Source organism: Vombatus ursinus, unplaced genomic scaffold, assembly GCF_900497805.2.
Source record: "Vombatus ursinus unplaced genomic scaffold, bare-nosed wombat genome assembly UNPS02015066.1, whole genome shotgun sequence".
Taxonomy (NCBI): Eukaryota; Metazoa; Chordata; class Mammalia; order Diprotodontia; family Vombatidae; genus Vombatus; species Vombatus ursinus.
In genome coordinates this window covers 8,876,018-8,895,177 of record NW_020954844.1, presented here as the reverse complement: position 1 = coordinate 8,895,177, position 19,160 = coordinate 8,876,018, and the positions used below count along the sequence as shown (strand labels likewise).

The 19,160-nt window shown below is 40.9% G+C and overlaps 1 protein-coding gene and 1 non-coding gene across 3 annotated transcripts in view; both read right to left on the bottom strand.

The window, feature by feature from the left end:
* Positions 1-8,618: 8,618 nt before the first annotated feature.
* The window catches only part of LOC114031122 (major histocompatibility complex class I-related gene protein-like), a 20,702-nt gene continuing 10,160 nt past the window's right edge, over positions 8,619-19,160 (bottom strand). Inside the window, exons 4-6 of one of the 2 annotated variants that reach the window (XM_027846138.1) lie at positions 18,451-18,729; positions 18,137-18,253; positions 8,619-9,622 (exon numbers count right to left, since the gene is read on the bottom strand). In XM_027846138.1, the coding sequence (XP_027701939.1) occupies positions 9,525-9,622; positions 18,137-18,253; positions 18,451-18,729 (494 nt within the window). In that variant the 3' untranslated portion in view covers positions 8,619-9,524. Of the gene's footprint in view, positions 9,623-10,680; positions 11,223-18,136; positions 18,254-18,450; positions 18,730-19,160 lie in introns of those variants that run through there. The other variant, XM_027846139.1, reaches the window with a different exon arrangement.
* LOC114031132 lies at positions 12,312-12,469 on the bottom strand. The gene has a single exon (XR_003567701.1). It is a non-coding gene; the product is annotated as a U1 spliceosomal RNA (small nuclear RNA).

The window sequence follows — 19,160 nt, the reverse complement described above, 5'->3', positions numbered from 1 at the left end:
AAAGAAAGAAAGAAAGAAAGAAAGAAAGAAAGAAAGAAAGAAAGAAATCAGAGAGCCAAGGAATCACGTGGGACTGATCACTGAATTCAGGGACCAAGAAAGGCTAAGAAGCTCAATATCTTGAGTTCACACACAATGACTAAAGAAACTTGAGAAGAATAAAATGTGAAAACTGAAATTGAAGGGGAAGTTATTTCAATGGAGGATTTGGTGTCTTGGGAAATCGATGTGATTCAGGACTGGATCCTTCACAGCCCTTGCCCTAGAGAAGAAGTAACAGTGGTTTGAGCCCCTGGGGTAGCATTCTGATGGATCAGGTTCTTAGGGATTGGTCCAGCAGGCTTAGTTGACAGGAGATGAGTTAGGATGAGGAGAAGGATAGGGTCAAGGCATGCATGGAAAGGCATGACTTACTCTTTGTATTGGTGTCATTTCTTGTCAAGTAATGGATGACAAACTGGTAATCTCCCTCATGGTTCATTGTCAAATGTCTTTTCTCCTCAATTAAGTTCGTTCCCACAGCCTCAGTGATCCAGGCTGCCTTCACAGCAATCTGATGGTTTGATTTGTAATAGGAAGCCCACCAGATGTCATCAATGAGGCCAATAATAATGAGGTCAAGGAGAGTTTGGGATGTGCCCACTGCAGTGTGTTTTATTTCATGCTTGTGATGGACTGCATGGCCAGATGAGAGAAAAGGAAAAGAGGGATCAGATATGAGAGGGCTTCAGAAGCTTAGAATCTCCTTACTCCCAACCACCTCCCACTATTACTTTACATCATTTATATATGTAGTCAGGGTTTTGAAGCAGGCTCAGATCACATGAAGGAGATACTCTGAGTCTAGGAGAAGATATCCTGCATAAACCTAACCCATGAATGAGAGAATCCTCCTTTGAGGGAATGTGTAGCTAGAAGAGGCTGTGTTATTCAAACTGCCAGACTCAAATGTTCTTATTCTCTTTCCTACACACTTTTGCTACCTACACACTTTTTCAGATATGGTGAAGGTTCACCCACAGTGTGGGTACAATGAACAAAACTAGCGATGGAGGGTGAAGCCCTCCTTTCTCCTTTTTGGACTCATGGCCCTGAAAAATGGCCTTGGAGTTTCTATTTTTTGAGATCTTCTCTGTTTCAGGTACAAAAGGTAGCATTCTCACCTACTAGACTCTGAACCAAGCCATGGTGACCTTAGAGGCAAGATTCCAGGCCAGTCCCACAATGGAAGCCCTGAGAAGCCAGGGTACTTGGGAATCTAACCCGAGGGCATCTTTGTATTTGAAGCTTGGAACTCTGCTATATAGTAATTGAGTAAAGCTATGAATTTAATTCCCTTCCCCACCCCAGAGTATGAGGTGGTGCAAGGGAGAATTATGCTCCCCATGTTGAGGAGTATGTTTGTCTATTTGTTATGCCTTTGAAATAAATATTCCTTGGTAAAAGCTAATCTGACTGTTAAATAGTTAAATGAAGCTGGGTTGCAGAAATTTTCCCACTAAAATTAAAAGAACATTATAGGTGGAGGCTGTAGACATCAGCAGAGCACCTAGATACCCCCAAAAGCCTTAAGGGTACTATAGAATGCTGGAGGAGGGGTGGAATATAATACATCTGGCTTTCAGGAAGTGGGGCCCGGGTAATCACTGTTGCACATATTTAAGGTGGGGACTTCCAGATCCTTTCCAACAGGGCATTCCAGAAAAAAGTATGCAGACTGCCAACTTTTCAATCAGGACTTGTCACAGGACTGAATGCAAATCAAGGATCAGTAAAAAGCGGCCATGTTATAAAGGGCTCTGAATGCCAAAGAAAGGATATTATATTTGATCCTGGAGGTGATAAGGAGCTACTAGAGTTTATTGACTAAGGAAGTGACTTATCTGAGGCCTCAATGAACATATCCCTGTTTTCAGTCTGCTCTGGTCAAACATGGGAGACAACTTAGTGTCAAAAAAGTAGTGATTTAGGGGAGGTTAGGTGGCACAGTGGATAGAGCACCAGCCTTGAAGTCAGGAAGACCTGAGTTCAAATCTGGCCTCAGACCAAACACTTGACACTTACTAGCTGTGTGACCCTGGGCAAGTCACTTAACCCCAATTGCCTAAAAAAAATTTGATTTATGCAATACAATGTTGGACCAATGTAAATGAAGTTTTAAAAAAAACAGCCATACCTGTGATTTCATCAGCATAGGAACTACCTGAAAGGTAGATCCTAATGAACCTACTCTGCACCTTATGGTCAGAGAGTTCTCTGGGACACTGGGACGTTCAATGACTTGCTCACAGTCACACAACTAATATGTATCAGAGGTGGCACTGAAGGCGAGGGCTTTCTGACTCGTAGGCCAGCTCCCTATTCATTATTCCCTACTGGCTTTCATAAAGGACACATATCAATTTTTTAAAACATATTTCTGAGTACAGAGACAATGTTATAAGATAACAACCCATGGCATTTATCACTGTAGACCCAACCCTCAAGTGGGTACATTGGTATAGCCTCATTCCCTCCTCCCCATCTCTTTGGTCAGGCTCTCACAGGGGCTGTTTTGGTCTTTCCTCCCCCCCTCTTCAGGTATGACAGCCTGGACAGCTCCCATCTTGCCTTTCTCCCCTAGGCATGAGCCAAGCCCATCTCAGGAGATCTTTGAAATTTAAGCACATTAAAGAAAGCTGTAGAACTCCCATTTCTCCATTATTTACACTGCCCTGATTGATGCAGCCACTGTCCTTCATTGATTCTTGTTGATTCTTGCTGAGAAATAGACAAAAGCCAGGAAGTTTCCTTGAAAGGCACAGCCTCTGCTTTGGTAAAATTTTCCTTTCTCTGAAGACATTTCTGATTGACTCAGATTGGTTGGAGTCACTTGAATTTTATCTCCAGGAAACAAGGTAATAGTTCTGTCCAGTTGCTCCATGTTATATCCTTCCTTCTCTGCTCCTGCATATTTCCTCTGTCTTTATCAAGTCTCCCTATCAGACTAGGAATTCCTTGAGGTCATAATCAATGTCTCCTCTATCAGATGGGTAGTTCTCAGAGGTCTGACAAAAGACAGTGTCTCCCTCACAATAGGCCAGGTCAGGAGGTCATTATTTGTGTCTCTCACATCAGACTAAGCCTCCCAGTCAAGTCAAACCCAGGGCTGTACGTTCCCCCCCCCAACTTGCCCAGACTCACATGTCTGGATCTCCCTTAGAGCAAATAGCATCACAATAAGTAGCCAGGATGAGAATGACCCTCTCTCCTTTCTCCAGCTCATCATGCTGCTCTGTATGTATCTGTTAGAGACCTCAGAATCATCCCACTTAGGAGAACTACTAGTCCATAAACCCCCTCTGCCTAATGGCTCCTGTGCAGGAAAAGAAGCCCCCTTATACCGAAGGCGTTCCTTGCTTTGATATTGGTTCTGCCAAGCCCCTGCCCTTCTATCACTGCCAGAGGGGATATTTGTCACCAGGCAGAACCTGCTCCTGCCTGGCAGGAGTAAAAGTGGAAGTGAAATGGAGCCTGTGGTGAGAGCAGGAAACCCTTGCCTGTCATCACTTTCAGGTGTTGTTGGGGAGCTACAAAGTGGGGACTCACTGTGCCATGGGCACAGTTGGCATTCGTAACTGTTAGTTGAATTAAAGACATGTTAGATGGTACAGAAAAGAATACTGGGCCTGGAGTCTGGAAGACCTGAGCTCAAACCTGCCTTGAACAATCTATAGCAATTCCCTTACCTCTCTGTCTCTGTTTCCTTATTTTTAAAATGTGGATAATAATTGCAACTGCCTCCCAGGGCTGTTATTAAAATGAGTTAACACTTGTAAAGTGCTTTGCAAACCTTAAATGTTGTGTAAGCTATATTATTATTTCTGATCACAGAGATCTACCTTCATGGGATCAGTCCCCAGTCAAGTGGGAGAGAGGGAAACATAATGCCTGCCCTCTGCGGTCCTTTGGTCTGAGAAGAGAGGCAAAAGATCTGCCTTCATGGAGCCTCCAGTCTGATGGGCCAAACACTTGCTGCCTTCAGGAAGTCTTCAGACTGAAAGCATCAACAGTTGTAGATCATGACATCACTGACAAATGTTTTTTTGAAAGCTACTTCTCAGCTCCCTGGGTTCATTTTTACAATTGTATCATGCTTGCCAGCTCACTGTGAGTCTGGCTTCTTCTCTCAAAGCATGTCCCATCCTGCCTCACCCTGTGATGGAGCCTGAGTCTCCTCTGGCCTTGGATAAGGTGGTGTGGGGCTCATCTCTGTGCATCAATCATCACAATTCAGTGACTCCAGAAATTTTTCCTTGTGTCTCTACTCCCCTTCTTTACAATTGCCTTCCATTGTCTCTCCCTGGACTTCATGCCAGCAGCTCAAACCCAGCCCAATAATCATTTATTAGGTACCAATAATAGCCAAGACACTGCACTCTCCTTCAAAAATTCAAGGACACAAAATAAGACCATCCCTCCTCTCAAGGACTTTACCTAACGACAGAGGGCAAATGATAGAGACGAAAGAAAATAACCTCCAGACAGGCAATGGACACAAGCCATAGAAAGAAAAATACGTCGTCAGATACAGCCCCTCTATCCATTCTTGTTTGCTTGACTACACTTATTTCTTAACAAGAGTGTTTTTATATTTTTTATATATGGGAAAGACTGGGCATAAGAAATAGCAATATTTGTATGCTCTCCAACTCCACCCCCAAAGAGTCATTGAAATATTTTTCTCCATAGGCTTAAGTCAGCCAGTCAGCAAGTATTTACTGAGTGTTTACTACATGTCAAGCAATGTGCTTTTAAGCCCTGAAATTACAATCAGAAATAGAAAGAGACACTCTGGCCCCAGGGAGCTTACTTTCTAATAGGGACAAACAACACAGAAAAGGAAGTTGAAAAGGAGGAAGGAGTGGAGACAAAAGAAGCAACTTCAAAGGAAAGCCCAGAAAACAGGACAGCTGTGGAAATTTCCTTGTTTCAGCTAGGCTGGCTGGCTTACCCCTTCTGCCCAGTTGGTGGGCACCAGGTGGGGTGGGAGAGGGAATAGTGAGTCTCTTCTCTCCGACAAGCCTACTCCCCTTTCTCCCTTTAATGGAGGCTACCAGACTGGAAACAGGGCTGGTGCTCTGAGAGGCGCAGGACAGGCACTGCTATCTTTAGGACTCTTGGGTTTACATGCCAGTGGGGAAGACACTGTCCCTGGACTTGTGGAGATCCTTATTTTATAATCATAGATACTTCTAGATGTCTGTCCCCAACCAACAACTTACTCTCACAAGTGACTTTGTCAGCCTTCTAAGCATTGATGCTTCAGAAATAAGAGTCAAGTAGCATCCATGAGTCTTCAGGGAGGAAAGTGGCATGTTAACTGTGCTCACATTCAATTCTATTCAGTTAAAATAATGTTCAACACCTACTGTGTCCAGGGCAAATAGCAAACACATGGATGTCGGCATGATACTGACTAGAGGAAGCTTGCTCGGTAATGGCCATTCTCTCTACAATGTCTGACCCCTCAGCTTTGGGTCATGAAGGGTCAGACATGACTGAACACAATAATGGCCTTGGAGTGTGGGGGACTAAAGTTTTATTCCTTCCTCAGATACTTGCTAACCCTGTGATCCAAGGCTAATGACTTAACCTCTCTCAGACTCAGTTTCCTCATCCACAAAATAGAGATAGTCATACCACCCACCTCCCAAGGTTGTTGTGAGGGTGAAATGACATAGAGATAAAGATTTTCTGAATCTTAAAGCACTACATAAATTCTAACTATTATTATTATTATTATTATTATTATTATTGTTATTATTAGTGGGTTCAATTAATACAAATTCCTGATGACAAAATTTGTCTTATAGCCTGGTGATATAACCTAACCATATTGAGACTCCAAAATACCCAAAGTGTGGGGAATAATGGTGAAGTGCCTAGCAAGTGACTACAGGACAAAGTTAGGGTCTTCCATGGATTTCCTTATGGCATTCCACTTTGCACCAATTCCCCCACAGCCTGTGACCTGGTTTTCCTCCCACAGCCACCTCTTTGATGTATGGCTATGCTCACTTCCCCAATGGTGGCCAAAATTTAGTTCATTCCTGGCAGCCTACTTTATGAAAAAATCCCCAACTCCTGGGAAGCCTCTCTAGTGTGGGTTGTGTATCAGGGTATCAGGGACCACAAAAGCTGAGTTTAAGATTGGAAAAGAAGAGTTTACAAACCTAGTTATTAACTTAGGAAGTAAGGAAAAGTAACTGGAGTGTGAAAGAATTAAATTCTTTGGGCATTAAGGGATAACTATAACATGAGGGCTTTTCCTCTGAACTCTTTCCCTCTCTCACCCTCCTTCTCTCCCACCCTTCCAGTCTCCATCATGCAGAACATACTAACCCTATCTTAAATAGAAATAGAATTGTGGTTTGAGGCAATGGAATTTTGCGTGTGGGTGGAGATCTCTGAGCAAAATTGGCACCACTTACGTGAGGCTTTCAATCCTTCAGTGTGTGAACCATCCTCTCTGAAGGCTATAACCATATGACTAGTTTCTTATTTATCAACCATTTACTGTGTTTCCAGTGCAGAGCTAAGGGGAACATCTGGAAAGAAAGGCCTGACCTTGAATATATCACAAATCAATCATTAAGCTTTTATTAAGTCATGAATATGTGCCATATATTATACTATGGTTCAGAGATACATATAAAAAGGAAAGCATTCGTGGAGCATCTAAGTGGTGCAGTGGATAGAGGACCGAACCTGGAGTCAGGAGGACCTGAGTTCAAATCCGGCCTCAGACACATAATACTTTACTAGCTGGGTGACCATGGGCAAGTCACTTAACCCCCATTGCCCAACCAAAAGACCAAAAAAAAAAAAAAGGAAAGTATTTGTTTTGAAGCTTTGGAATTGACTGCTACATTACCAGTGACTTGCCCAGGGAAACACAGGCAGTGTGTCACAAAGCACTGAGGTCTTCCTAGTCCCCAAACCAGCTCTCTATCTAGTATATACCACAGGGGGAGGAATCAGGCACAGCGTTGGACATTTAATCTTCCCTGCTTAGAACCATATTATTCACAGGGCCATACATAAAACTAGCTCCCAAGTCACCATTGTCATTGCTTTCATGTCAACGTCTCTGTCCAAGTCACATCAAGTGAAATCCACAAGCATTTATTGAGTGCTTACTATGCGGTAGCCATTGACAAATAGAGAAAACCCAGAATTGTTCTTCTTTTCTAAGAAATTCTGCCTGGATTTCACTTCACATTTTTGTGGGACTGGTAATGTGCCAGTGTGAAAAAATTGGAATGAGCTTGCCCCGAGGGCTCTTTCCATTCTTCAATCTCACACTCTTCTACCTCATACTCCCTTATTTTGCTCCCTCTTCAGATAGGAGACTGCATCCCACATGCCTTTGGTTTTTCTTCCCTACCTCACTTTGGACTCTTTGACCTTGAAGTCCAATGGACCCTACACATTTCAGCATATTGGATTGATGCCTGTTTGTCTTCACAACAGTCATCTCCTAAGTGAAAGCAAGTCAAGCCAAACAGTTATTAAGTGCCTACTCTATGTTAAGTGCTGGGGATATAAAAACACTCCCTGTCTTAATCTTAGTGCCTTCTCTTTGTTGATTATCTCCAATTTCCTGTATCTGTGTGGATGTGTATAAATACATATACATACAGGAAATTGGAGACATGTGTGCTCATACACATATGTATATTGTTTCTACATACGTATTTGCTTGTTGTCTCCCTCATTAGACTAGGAGCTCCTGGAAAGCAGAGACTCTTTTTGTACCCCCAGAGTTTAGCAGAGTGCCTGGAACATAGTAGGTGTTTAATAAATGCTTGTACAATCAGGGACCTTCCCAAAGAACTGACAATGGGGAAGACAACATGCAAACAACTATGTACAAAACACTCTCCAGTTTGAACCTTCTCTCCTGGCAAACAAATGTGATTTTAAAAATCATCTAACATGAAAATCTTGCGAAATAACCATCTCTCCTCATGGTCCCTAATCTCTCTTCCTTGAGCAAAGAGTATACTTCATTTTTTCCTCTCCAAGACCTCCACTGATTTCTTCATGTCTCAGTCGCAGTGTTACTGTGCATATGGTCTCTTGGTTCTGCTGTCTCACCTTGATAGTGTTTATAAAGGGCTTCTCAAATCTTAAAGCATCATAGTAATGCTAGCTGTCACTAAGTCTCCTCACTGATCTTAAAGAGTGCTACTGCTTTGCTAAGAAAGCCTCCATTCCTTCTCTGTAAACGTTCATGTATTCATTTCCCATGCAACATATCACATCATCATATTACTTTTTCGAATGTTAATTTTAACCTTCGGTGTTCTTTCGAAACATATTATGAGTAAAATATTGTGTACAATACAAATGAAGAGTTGTTAGCTGCACTATGTGACAAAGAGTTTAAAGTGTTTTAACATATAACATCAATCTAGTGGGTGCAATAGATGTTTTCCATGCTATGTCAGCATGTATTAAGTTAGAGCTGTAAACCAACCTAAATGCCTTGTACTCTTTACATTAATATAACGCCAATAACTAATCCACATTCCAAATTAGAAGTGGTGAAACTGGAATGGTGTCAAAGGATTGCCTTGCTGTAGTGATGGTTCAGTTGAGATTGCGTAATTGATATTTATCGTGGACCCAGACAGCAATTTCATGATTATCTCCAGCTTTGTTCAATATCATGTGAGTAAGAGTGAAGACAATGGAAGATGGGAGTGATCTAAGACTGATACTTAGCAGGGCATGAGCAATGGTAGGGCAAGGGGGCAAGGGCCATAACAGGAAAGGGCATCATAGAGCTGGACTGGTTCGCCAAATGGTCAAGATGGGGAAGGGAACAGAGTGAAGCCAGGGTAGAAGGGGAGGCCTGACAAAGAACTTAGAGGTAGAGGGATTGGTCATAGTGAGGATGAAAAATAGGCTCAGTACTTGTGTGGCAGAGGGTTGGCATGATGCCAACCTTTGTGCTCTGAGAAGCTGCTGTCAAAATCATCTCCTGCCAAGCAACTAGCAGCCAACCTGGAAATGCTGAGACTCACAAGGAGGTGCCAAAGCGGGCGATGTCCTTGTTTGAGCTTCACTGTTGGGTAGCCTGTGCTCAGGGACAGCCACACAACACAGAAGAGGCAGCCAGCAACTTGATGTCCATGTTCAGGCTCATGGACACGGCAAGCACATGTTTGCACTGCCATGTGCAAGGGCCACTAATGACATTGGGGACGGGAAATCCTCTCCCAGAAGAAACAAAGGGAGAACTCTTGGAGGTCCAGAGGAGAGGCTTTCTGTGCTCTACGCAACTTGCTGAACAGAGGGAGGACCTTCTCCCAGCTTCTCTACATGGACTACTGAGGGGACAAGAAGAGGATCCTTGATGGAAGGCTGGATGGGACCGCAAAGGCCCTCTAGTCCAAACTTCTCATTTCATAAGAGAGGAACCTGAGGTGGAGGGACATTAAATGACTTGCCCCAGGTCCCACAGGTATCGTGTGTCAAAGGTGAGATTTCGATGCAGATCCTCTGACTCCCGAGCCAGTGTGCTCTCCACTCAGGATATATACCTCTTCATATTCAACATAGCCCTCCAGGCCTGGAAATCAATAAGGAAGGGAAAGCTCCAGAGTGCCAGAGCGGTCAGCCTCACAGAGCCAATGTATATGATAACCCCCCAGGGGAGATGATTGAGGACAGGACTCATTCTTTCTTTCTTTGCTTCCTTCCTCCTTTCTTTCCCTTCCTTCCTTCATTGCTTTGTTCCTCCCTTCCTTTCATTTCTTTACCTTCTTTCCTTTCTTCCTTCCTACCCTACTTCAATCTCTTCATTCTTTCCTTCCTTCCCTTCTTCCTTAATCCCTGTCTTCCTTCTTTCTTTTCTTTTTTTCTTCTTCCCTTCCTTCCTTCTTTCCCTCATTCCTTCCTCTCTCCCCTTCTTCTCTTGTTCTTTTGCTCCTTCCTTCCTCCTTACTTTCCTTCCTTTCTTTCTTCTTCCCTCACTCCCTTCCATCTTTCCTTTCTTCCCTCCCTTCTTTTCTCCTCCCCCTCTCCCATCCTCCCCAAATTTGCCCAGTATTTAGGATATAAGTGTATAATGATGTCTGTTAATTGATTAATTCAAGATGGTAGGTACTAAATCTTTGGTAAATGTTGCATCTTCTCCAGTAATTCAGAGTGCTCTGCATAGAATTGGTGTTAGTAAAACATTTAAAATTAAGTTTAATTAAATCTCATCCTATTCTCCCTGCAAAGAGTTTAGTATATTACTTATTAAAATGATATCTAAAAATTTTAGAGGTGTAATCCAGGAAACATTAAAAATGCAGCATTATCCAATTAATGCACCCCAAGGAGGTCACATTCTCCACTCTCTTAGTCAAGTGACCACTCTCTGAGGACCTTGTCTCTCACTATTTTTCCCACCTGTAGCCCAGGCATGAACTCTCTCTGGCTGGGAAACCTGATGAAGGGGGTGGGATTATTTATCTACGACACTTGGTCTCACATTTCATGACAGTTCTTTAGATTTAATCTGTTCTTGTGGAAACAGAGGACTTTTCAAATCAGAGATTGACAGATTTTATCAAAAAAAAAATTCCACGATCTCGTGCTTTCAAGAAACATATCTATGAAAGAAAGACATGAAAGGTTGCAAAAAACATACTATGCATCAGGTGAAACCAAAAAATATATCATGCTATCAGACAAAGCAAAAATAAAATTGCGCAGCATAAGCAAAGCTAGACAAGGAAATAGCATTATCCTTAAAGAAATCATAAATGATAAACCAATATCCATATCAAACTCAAATTCTCTAAATGGTTTCACATCTGAATTCATAAGGGGACATTGTCTGTCACTTAAACTCAACTACTTGTGACCTGGGTCTCATTTTTCCCATTACCAAAGGAAGTTGAGATGGACTGTACATTGTGTTTCTCATACTTATTGGAAGTTCATTGGATGTCCCATCCCAGACTTGTCTCCTACATAGAGAGGTCAGTTACAGATAGGATTAGGATTATGGTTAGGTGTGCAACAAATTATCCCTCTAACAAATATGTAGTGGCTGCCAAGGAAGAGGGCAACTGCCTTGGCATCAGGCTTCTGGGTTGCTGAATTCCTTCACTGAAGATGAATAATGGAAGTAACAGAAGAAGGAAAAGGTCCTTCTAGTTGAGCTTGTGAAGTTCCCCCTGTGAAACAGATTCCTAGGTTAAGCTCACTCCATGATCCCCATGTCCATTTCTTCCTTCCTGCCGTAGTGAAAGAGGTAAAGGAAGGGAATGAAATTGAGGTTCAGAAATTAGTTACAAAGACACTTTCTGGTAAATTTCCCAAGGACTCTGTTGTGCTCACAGCCTTGTGTCTGGACCATCTCAGTTCATACCCCTTCAGCATGACTGCCCTCTGTAACCTATTCTCAAAACCCATGAGTGGTCCAGAGTGTGAAGGGCCCTCAGCAGTCATCTGGTCCTGATTCATGCATGAACGAGGGTCCCCTCCATAACTGGCCAGCCAGCCTATGCTTGAAGACTTCTCAAGAAAAGGAACCAACTCCCTGCCTTCCAACGCTGCCCTTAGCACTGAAGATAACTCTAGTTCTCAGGAAATTTTGCCTTATATCATGCCTAAATTTATCTCTTTGAAGCCTCTCCCCATTGTTCCTAGTTCTACAGGAGCAGTCTGTTTCCTCTTTTTCTTCTTGATGCACCTGGTGACTCAGTGAATAAAGCATTGAGCTAGAAATCAGAAAGACCTAAGTTCAAAGCCAGCCTCAGATACTTATTAGCTATGTGACCTTAGGCAAGTCATTTAACCTCTGGCTGCCTCATTTTCCTCAACTATCTAATGGGGATCATAATAGTGCCTACTTCACCCTCATAGGGTTGTGATGAAGATCAGTTGAGATAATATTTGTAAAGTGGCTTAACACAATGCCAGGAGCATAGTATGTGTTTAATAAATGCATATTCCCATTCCTTCCTCCTCCCTTTTCCACACAGCAACTCTTGAAGACATCTATCATTTTCCTGCCATCTCCTTGACTCACCCACTCATGGTATGGGTCCTTCAGGTTAAACATTCAAGGTTCCTTCAACCTCCTCCTACTGTAAATCCTTCAGACCCTTTGTCCCTCCTGCAATGTTCCCAGAACTGAATAGAAGAGTCCAGCTGGGCCTCCTAATGGAGGCCACAATAGAGTAGGATGAGTAACTTCTTATTCTGGGAAACCATTCCCCTCTGACTGATTTTTATTTTATTTTTTCTCAAACACACAGGGAAAGGGTAAATGCAAACACCATTATCACAAATTCTGCATGCAAGGTTTCCAACCTGTGAGGAACTAGGAAGGGTCAGCACAGCAACCTTGCAATGGTTGAGCCTCACCCTGGGAAAAACCTCCTTCATCATCATGTTGTCTCCTCTGGTGGCCAAGTCTCCATGTCTCTTTTATTGCAACTGAATGTCTCATTTGAATTTTTGGTGCCATGTTGCACTTGTCTGAGCTTTCCAATCCACCAAAATCCACCAATCTTTTTCAGATGAGCTATTTGCTGCAGCCTATAATGCTTTCACCTCCTCCTCTTATTCCTCATCCTCCTCCTTTTCCTTGTACATTTTAAAGGAATCTGCCTTCATAGCTATCCAGAGTCAGCCTGTTCTCTCCACTTTCTTTTCAATTTAAGATTCTTTCATGACATTTACACAACTCTAGGTGTATAAACTCTTTTGCCATCCTTGGTCAAGTGGAGAAGGGAAAGAGGATTATTTGGAAGTAAGTATTATTTTCCTCACTTTACAGTTGAGGAAACTGAGGCTGGGAGTAGTTAAGTGGGAAGAAAGGAATGAGCACTTATATAGTGCCTACTCCATGCCAAGCGCAGTACTAAGCACTTTACAAATATTATCTCAATTGGTCCTCACAACAACCCCACAGGATAAGTGCTCTTTTATTCCCATTTTGCATTTGAGGAAACTGAGGCAAATAGAGGCTAAGTGACATTCCCTGGGTTACTCAGATAGTAACCATCTGTGGATAGATTTGAATTTAAGTCTTCCTAATTCCAGGCCAAGTGTTCTATTTGCTGCACCTCCTCATTGTCTAGGCACACTCTATCCCTGGCCAGAAGTTTGTCAAAAAGGGATTTATTGAAACAGATACCTGACTCCATTTTGTCCTATATTTGTTATCATATTTCTTTCCCCATACCTCCACCCTTTGTGTTTCTTTGGCACATCCTGCACCTGAACATCTCTTTTGGAACCTCCATCCTCTAATCAATTTATAATTAAAAAGAACCCATTGGACTTTTAATATTACCGGGAAGTTATTTCATTCCCTTCACAGTATCCAGTAAAGCATACAGTAGAGACTTAATAAATGTTAATTAGCTAGCTGATGAAGAAGGTACAATATCCATTGGTCCAGTGTAAGTAATTCTATTTAAAAACACATTTTTTCTTTTGTAATAACTTGTGTCTTTTAAATGTACCTTTTCCTATCTATCTGATCTTACCCAAAATCTCTGGGTCATATAGCTCAGAAGAAGAGTGTGTGCATGAGTGTATGTATGTATATAAATATATATGTATATGTGGATAGGCATGGGTGTACATAGATACATGCACATATGTGTGTACATCTACACAAATACGTGTGTATTGTATATGTATATGTGACTGTACATACATATAATGTGTGTGTCATCTGTGGAATGTCCATTATATAATGACACTCTTGAATCAAATATTCACACTCTTGAATGGAAAAATAAACTGAAAAGTACCAGTTTGTCTGTATGCTGTGTTGGCTTATTCATGTAGTGGATAGCAGGAACCCTGAAAGTTCCTGCAACAAGCGTGTCGCTCTTATGTTTCATGCATAGTCTAGAAATTCCAGTATTTCCAGATGCCATCTTCTTAACTAGATAACTCCTTCCAAAAGCTTCTTTACTTTTCTTTATCCCTTGTCTTTGTTACCAGCAGTGATGAATGTACCACCTGTGCCACCATTTGCTCCAGTTTCTTGCCCAAGGAAGAAATGTGCAAAATAAGGTAGATAAGCAAGAGGAATTAGATATCCTAAGGCAAGAATGAAATTTTGACTTTATCTCTGAGAGTTACAGAGATGAGATCCATGCCTTGAATATGCCACCACAAGGGCATATCTAATTTTTTTTAAATAATCTAGTTAAAGTATGTAGGAGGAAATGAGAGATGTGTAGGGTAGCCTTGTATATTAAGAAGATGTGTTTATCAAAGTAAATGCAGGAACCAGAAAGGGTAAACATGTTACAGAACACCTGAGTCACAACTGAGGGAGAAAACAAAGTGATTTTTGTCACCAGAGTATACCCTGGACTACTTGGACGGAAAGAAAAGTTCAGGAACCATATTATAAGCTAAAAAAACAAAGGCATAAAGAAGTAATGAGGAGTTTAAATTACCTGGCACATTCTGCCAAAAGAAGAGCAACTAATAATTTCTTGACTGTCCTTAATAATGACTTCAAGTAGGGAAGGAACCAATACATGGATATTCTACTGTGAATATTATTAAAAGGGACTAATTGGCTGCTGTGTGGAAATGGTCAGAATTTGTTCACAGTGGTCACACCATCTTAGAGTTTAGGATAAGAAGACAAGAATTAAGCACAGTGGGACATGCACCCTAGGTTTGGGGAGTGAAGATTGCAAAATATGATGAGGAACGATGATTTGAATCACAAAGACCAAAATTCTGCAAAAGGAAGACTACTTAGATGGGTTGTGCAGTTCTCAAGAGTGAATTTTTGAGATCACAAAGAGGAACAATTCTGATGAGAAGGAAAAAGGAAAGTTATTTAAATAGACAAATGTGGATTCTCAGAAAATTCACCAACTTGGATTTTTTTTAAAGTATGCACAGAAGTTGGGAACGAGGCAAGGAATAAAGGATCAATACAAAAACACAGCATATAAGAATAGAGACAGGTGACTGGAAAACTAGGAGGAAGTCTGGAAGAAATTAAGTTTAGACCAACATTTTACATTATATATCACAATAAACATAAAATAGATATGTGACCTGAATATTAAAGATCATACCATAAATAATTAGAAGATAATTAAATTGGGTTCCTTTCAAAACTATGTATAGGGGCTGGATTCATAAGAGAATGGGGGCAGAAAAAAAGACTATATAAGATAAAATAGATATTTTCCAATTACATAAAACAGAAATTGTGAAGATAATAAATTCAAATAGCTGATAAAGGGAACTGTTTGACTGGAAAATATTTTTGACCAAATGTTTCCTACAAGGGTCAGATATTTAAGATACACAGAAATATACAAAAGCCATTCCCCAAAAGCTGTGTGGTCAAAGGATATGAACAAGCAGTTCTCAAAAGAAGAAACCATCTATTAACAACTATGTAATAGAATGTTCCAAATCACTAATAGAGAAATATAAATCAAAACAACTCTGAGGCTTCACCTCCCCTTCACCAAATTACAAAAGTTAACAAAAGGATATTTGCATTTGGAGAAGTAGTGGAAAGAAGGACACACTTATATATGGCTGGTGAAGCTCCAAATTATTCCAAACATTCTTCAAAGGAATTTGGAATTATGGGAAGACAGTGAGTAAAATGTCCATAACCCTTGCCCCAGAGATTCCACTGGTAGACATATACCACAAAGAATGACAGAAAGGGCGGCTAGGTGGGCACCATAGTGAACTGTGTACTGGGCCTGAAATCAGGAAGACCTGAACTCAAATATGGCCTTAGAGTTTAGTAACTTTGTGACCCTGTGCAAGTCACTTAGCCTCTACTTGCCTCAGTTTTCTCATCCATTAAGCAGGGGTAATAATGCACTTACCCCTCAGGATTGCTGTGAGGATAAAATGAAAAAAAAACTATAAACCACTCAGTACAGTGTCTAGAACATTTTTGGTACCATATGAATGTTAGCTATTATTATTTATTTAAAAAAAACCTCACAGAGACATAGAATATTTTATTGTAAAATTTTGTGGAGTATCAAAGAACTGGAAACAAAGCAGATGTTGATCTTTAGGGGAATGGCTGGACAAGCTGTGGTATATAAATATTACGGAATTGTGCTGTAAGAAAAATTAATATGATATATACAGAAAAACATAGGAAAATATGAGCTAATACAATGTGAAGTAAGCAGTAGCAGCAAACCCATATGCAAAACTCCTATAAAATGTAAATGAAAAGAACAGAAATAAAACTATTGAAAATGGAGGCTGCAAAATAATAAAGAATGTCTTTGAAAGCAAAGAAGAGATATGAGAAGTTACTCCTTGCTTTCTAGAACTGGGGGATCTCTTTAGGAGAAACACTCCATATGATAAGTCTTTTTATATATTTTGTACATATTTGATCTAGTTTTGCTTGACTGTTTTTTCTCATCATTTATTATTGAAGACAATAAATAATGAACATAATAATTAATTATATTAATAAATAATTATATTAATAAATAATGAATATAATAAATAAACTCAGAGTGGGGTCAGATTCGATGGGAAAATGTATGTGGTTGAAGAGCAAAATTTATCCAAAAAAAGCATATTTTTTTAAAAGACAGGAACATGTAAGTCCAAAAAATTTGAAACTGGTGATCTATTCCAAGTATGACAATAAGGGTGGTGTTTTTAAGGATATAGTGGGAAGGGGAGGGGGGACAAGGAAGAAGAAATCCATAGGGCCAAGGGGAGTGGGGACATGGGATGTTAACTAATAACAGAGAGGAGACTTTGTTGCTCAACTGTTAACTTACTTGTCTTTTTTCTATAAATAATAACTTTTAATGAGAACAAACATGAATAATAGAGAGATGAAACCTAAGATAGGAATCAGAGGGTGTAGCTGTCCTGACTTAATACACATCACCTGGTCCAGAGGAATATCCTTTTCAGATCCTAAGATAACCGGAGGCATTGCAGGAGACCAATGAGATACCAGCATGACTTCAAGGAAATAGGTCATTCCAGATGAACTTCATTTCAATTTAATGACAGGATCATTGTCAATTAGGGAAATGTCATAGACCTAGATTCCACAACACATTTCACAAAGACCTCCATGGTCTCTTTCAAGGCAAGACATAGAGCTATGGCTTTTTGATAGGCTAAGTTTAGAACTGGTAGAAAACCTGGACCCAAAGTCTGATGATCAGTGGATCAGAGACAACATTCGGTGGAGCATGTCTGCAGTGGTATGGCATGGGGAACTACCCATAACGCTTTTCTGCTCAGTATTTCAATCAATGACTTGCATGAAGTCATAGAATCTTTCTCAAATATGAAAGATGAAAGAAAACTAGGCAGGATAATTAACAGACAAGAAAGAAAAGTTTGGATCCATAAATTGGGTAACAGGAAAGAACAATGGACTAAACAGTAAATTAAATTTTAAAAAGACAAATGTGAAGTCCTATAGTGGGGTTGGGGACCATAACTAGACAAGAGTTTGTGTAAAAACAAACTGATGGTTTTAGCGGAGATTAAACTCCTTAAGAGTCAACAATGTGATATGGCAGCCAGAAAGCTAAAGGAATCTTAGTATGTAGTTACAAAGGTACAACATGCTGAATGAGGGCAGCAATGGCCCTGTCCAACTCTGTCCTGGAAAGACCACAGCTGGACTATTACGTTAGCATCTTCTCTGAAACTTGGAGTACTAGAGAGTTGCCTAGGGTATGGATAGGTTAAGTGATCTGCCCAGGAACAAACAACCAGCTTGTGTCAGAAGTCGGACTTGACCCCAGGCCTTCTCCAACCACTAAGCCATGCTTCCTTTCCAACAAATATATCAATAAAAAATATTTAAGATTGTGACTTTACCATCACTTGAAGTCTTCAATCCAAGGATATATGGTCATTTCTTAGTAATGTTGAACAGAAAAAATATGTTCTAACAAGGTTTGGATTAGGTGGCGTTTGAGGTGCCTTCCTACTCTGAGGTTCTGTGTTTCTGGGATTCTTTTCACAAAGTACACAATTATTAACATCAACCCCAGAATAACATATAGCTTTATTCCTCTGTGTTCTCCTCTTCCCATCCCTTTCCCTCTCACCTGACAATACACACCTGACTTTCTCCTCTTCCATTTGGTGAAGACCACAAAACAGCTAATCACCAGGATGGCTGCTAGAACGATGCTCAGGGCAACAGGCCACAAATTCCATTGGGGGGGCTTCTCAGGAACTACAGGAGGAGAAGAGTCAGCAAATTAATAGGATTGAGGGAATTCAATTTCTCCATGGTGCAATGGGGAGAATGTCCAGTGGGAATTTTGTCCTTGGATCCTTTACCAGGCAGGGATAGATGTGGGCAGGAATTAATAGAATCCCATGACTTGGCCTTCAGGGGACAGGCCCAAGTAGCTTGGCTGAGACACTCACCAGGGTACTCAGCTGGTGTCTCCAGCTGACTGTGATCTACCACACAAGCATAACCTGTCCCTGTGTCTCCTGGCAGTATCTCCAGGGAGATTCGGAGATAGAAGGTGTCATCAGAATTAGGCAGGGTGCCGCTGGAGCTCTCTTTTCCCCATATAGCACCATCAGTACCCTTCTTCCAGTGCAGCAGGATGGATGGTGGGTAGAAACCTGTGGCTGTGCAGGAGAAGCTGATAGTGCCATTGGGAAAATCTCGGCGGGACACGTACACCTCGGGTGGTACTGAAGGCAGAAGACAAGAGAGAAGCAAGACATCATGCCCAAAGTGAATTAGGATGCATTGGTCCTCTCCTCCCTCCCTCCCCTACTCCTTATTGACCAACCTCAGCTCTTACTTTCCTCCAGCAGTGTCAGTTGCCTCTGTGTATGCCACCCCTAATGTCTAATGCCCTGTTCCATGCACAGCAGGAACCCACTTTGGCTTATGTTTTTGTTGCTTATGTTATGTTATGTTATGTTATGTTATGTTATGTTATGTTATGTTATGTTATGTTATGTTATGTTATGTTATGTTATGTTATGCTATGTTGTTATGTTATGTTATGTTATGTTATGTTATGTTATGTTGTTATGTTATGTTATGTTATGTTGTTATGTTATGTTATGTTATGTTATGTTATGTTATGTTGTTATGTTATGTTATGTTATGTTAT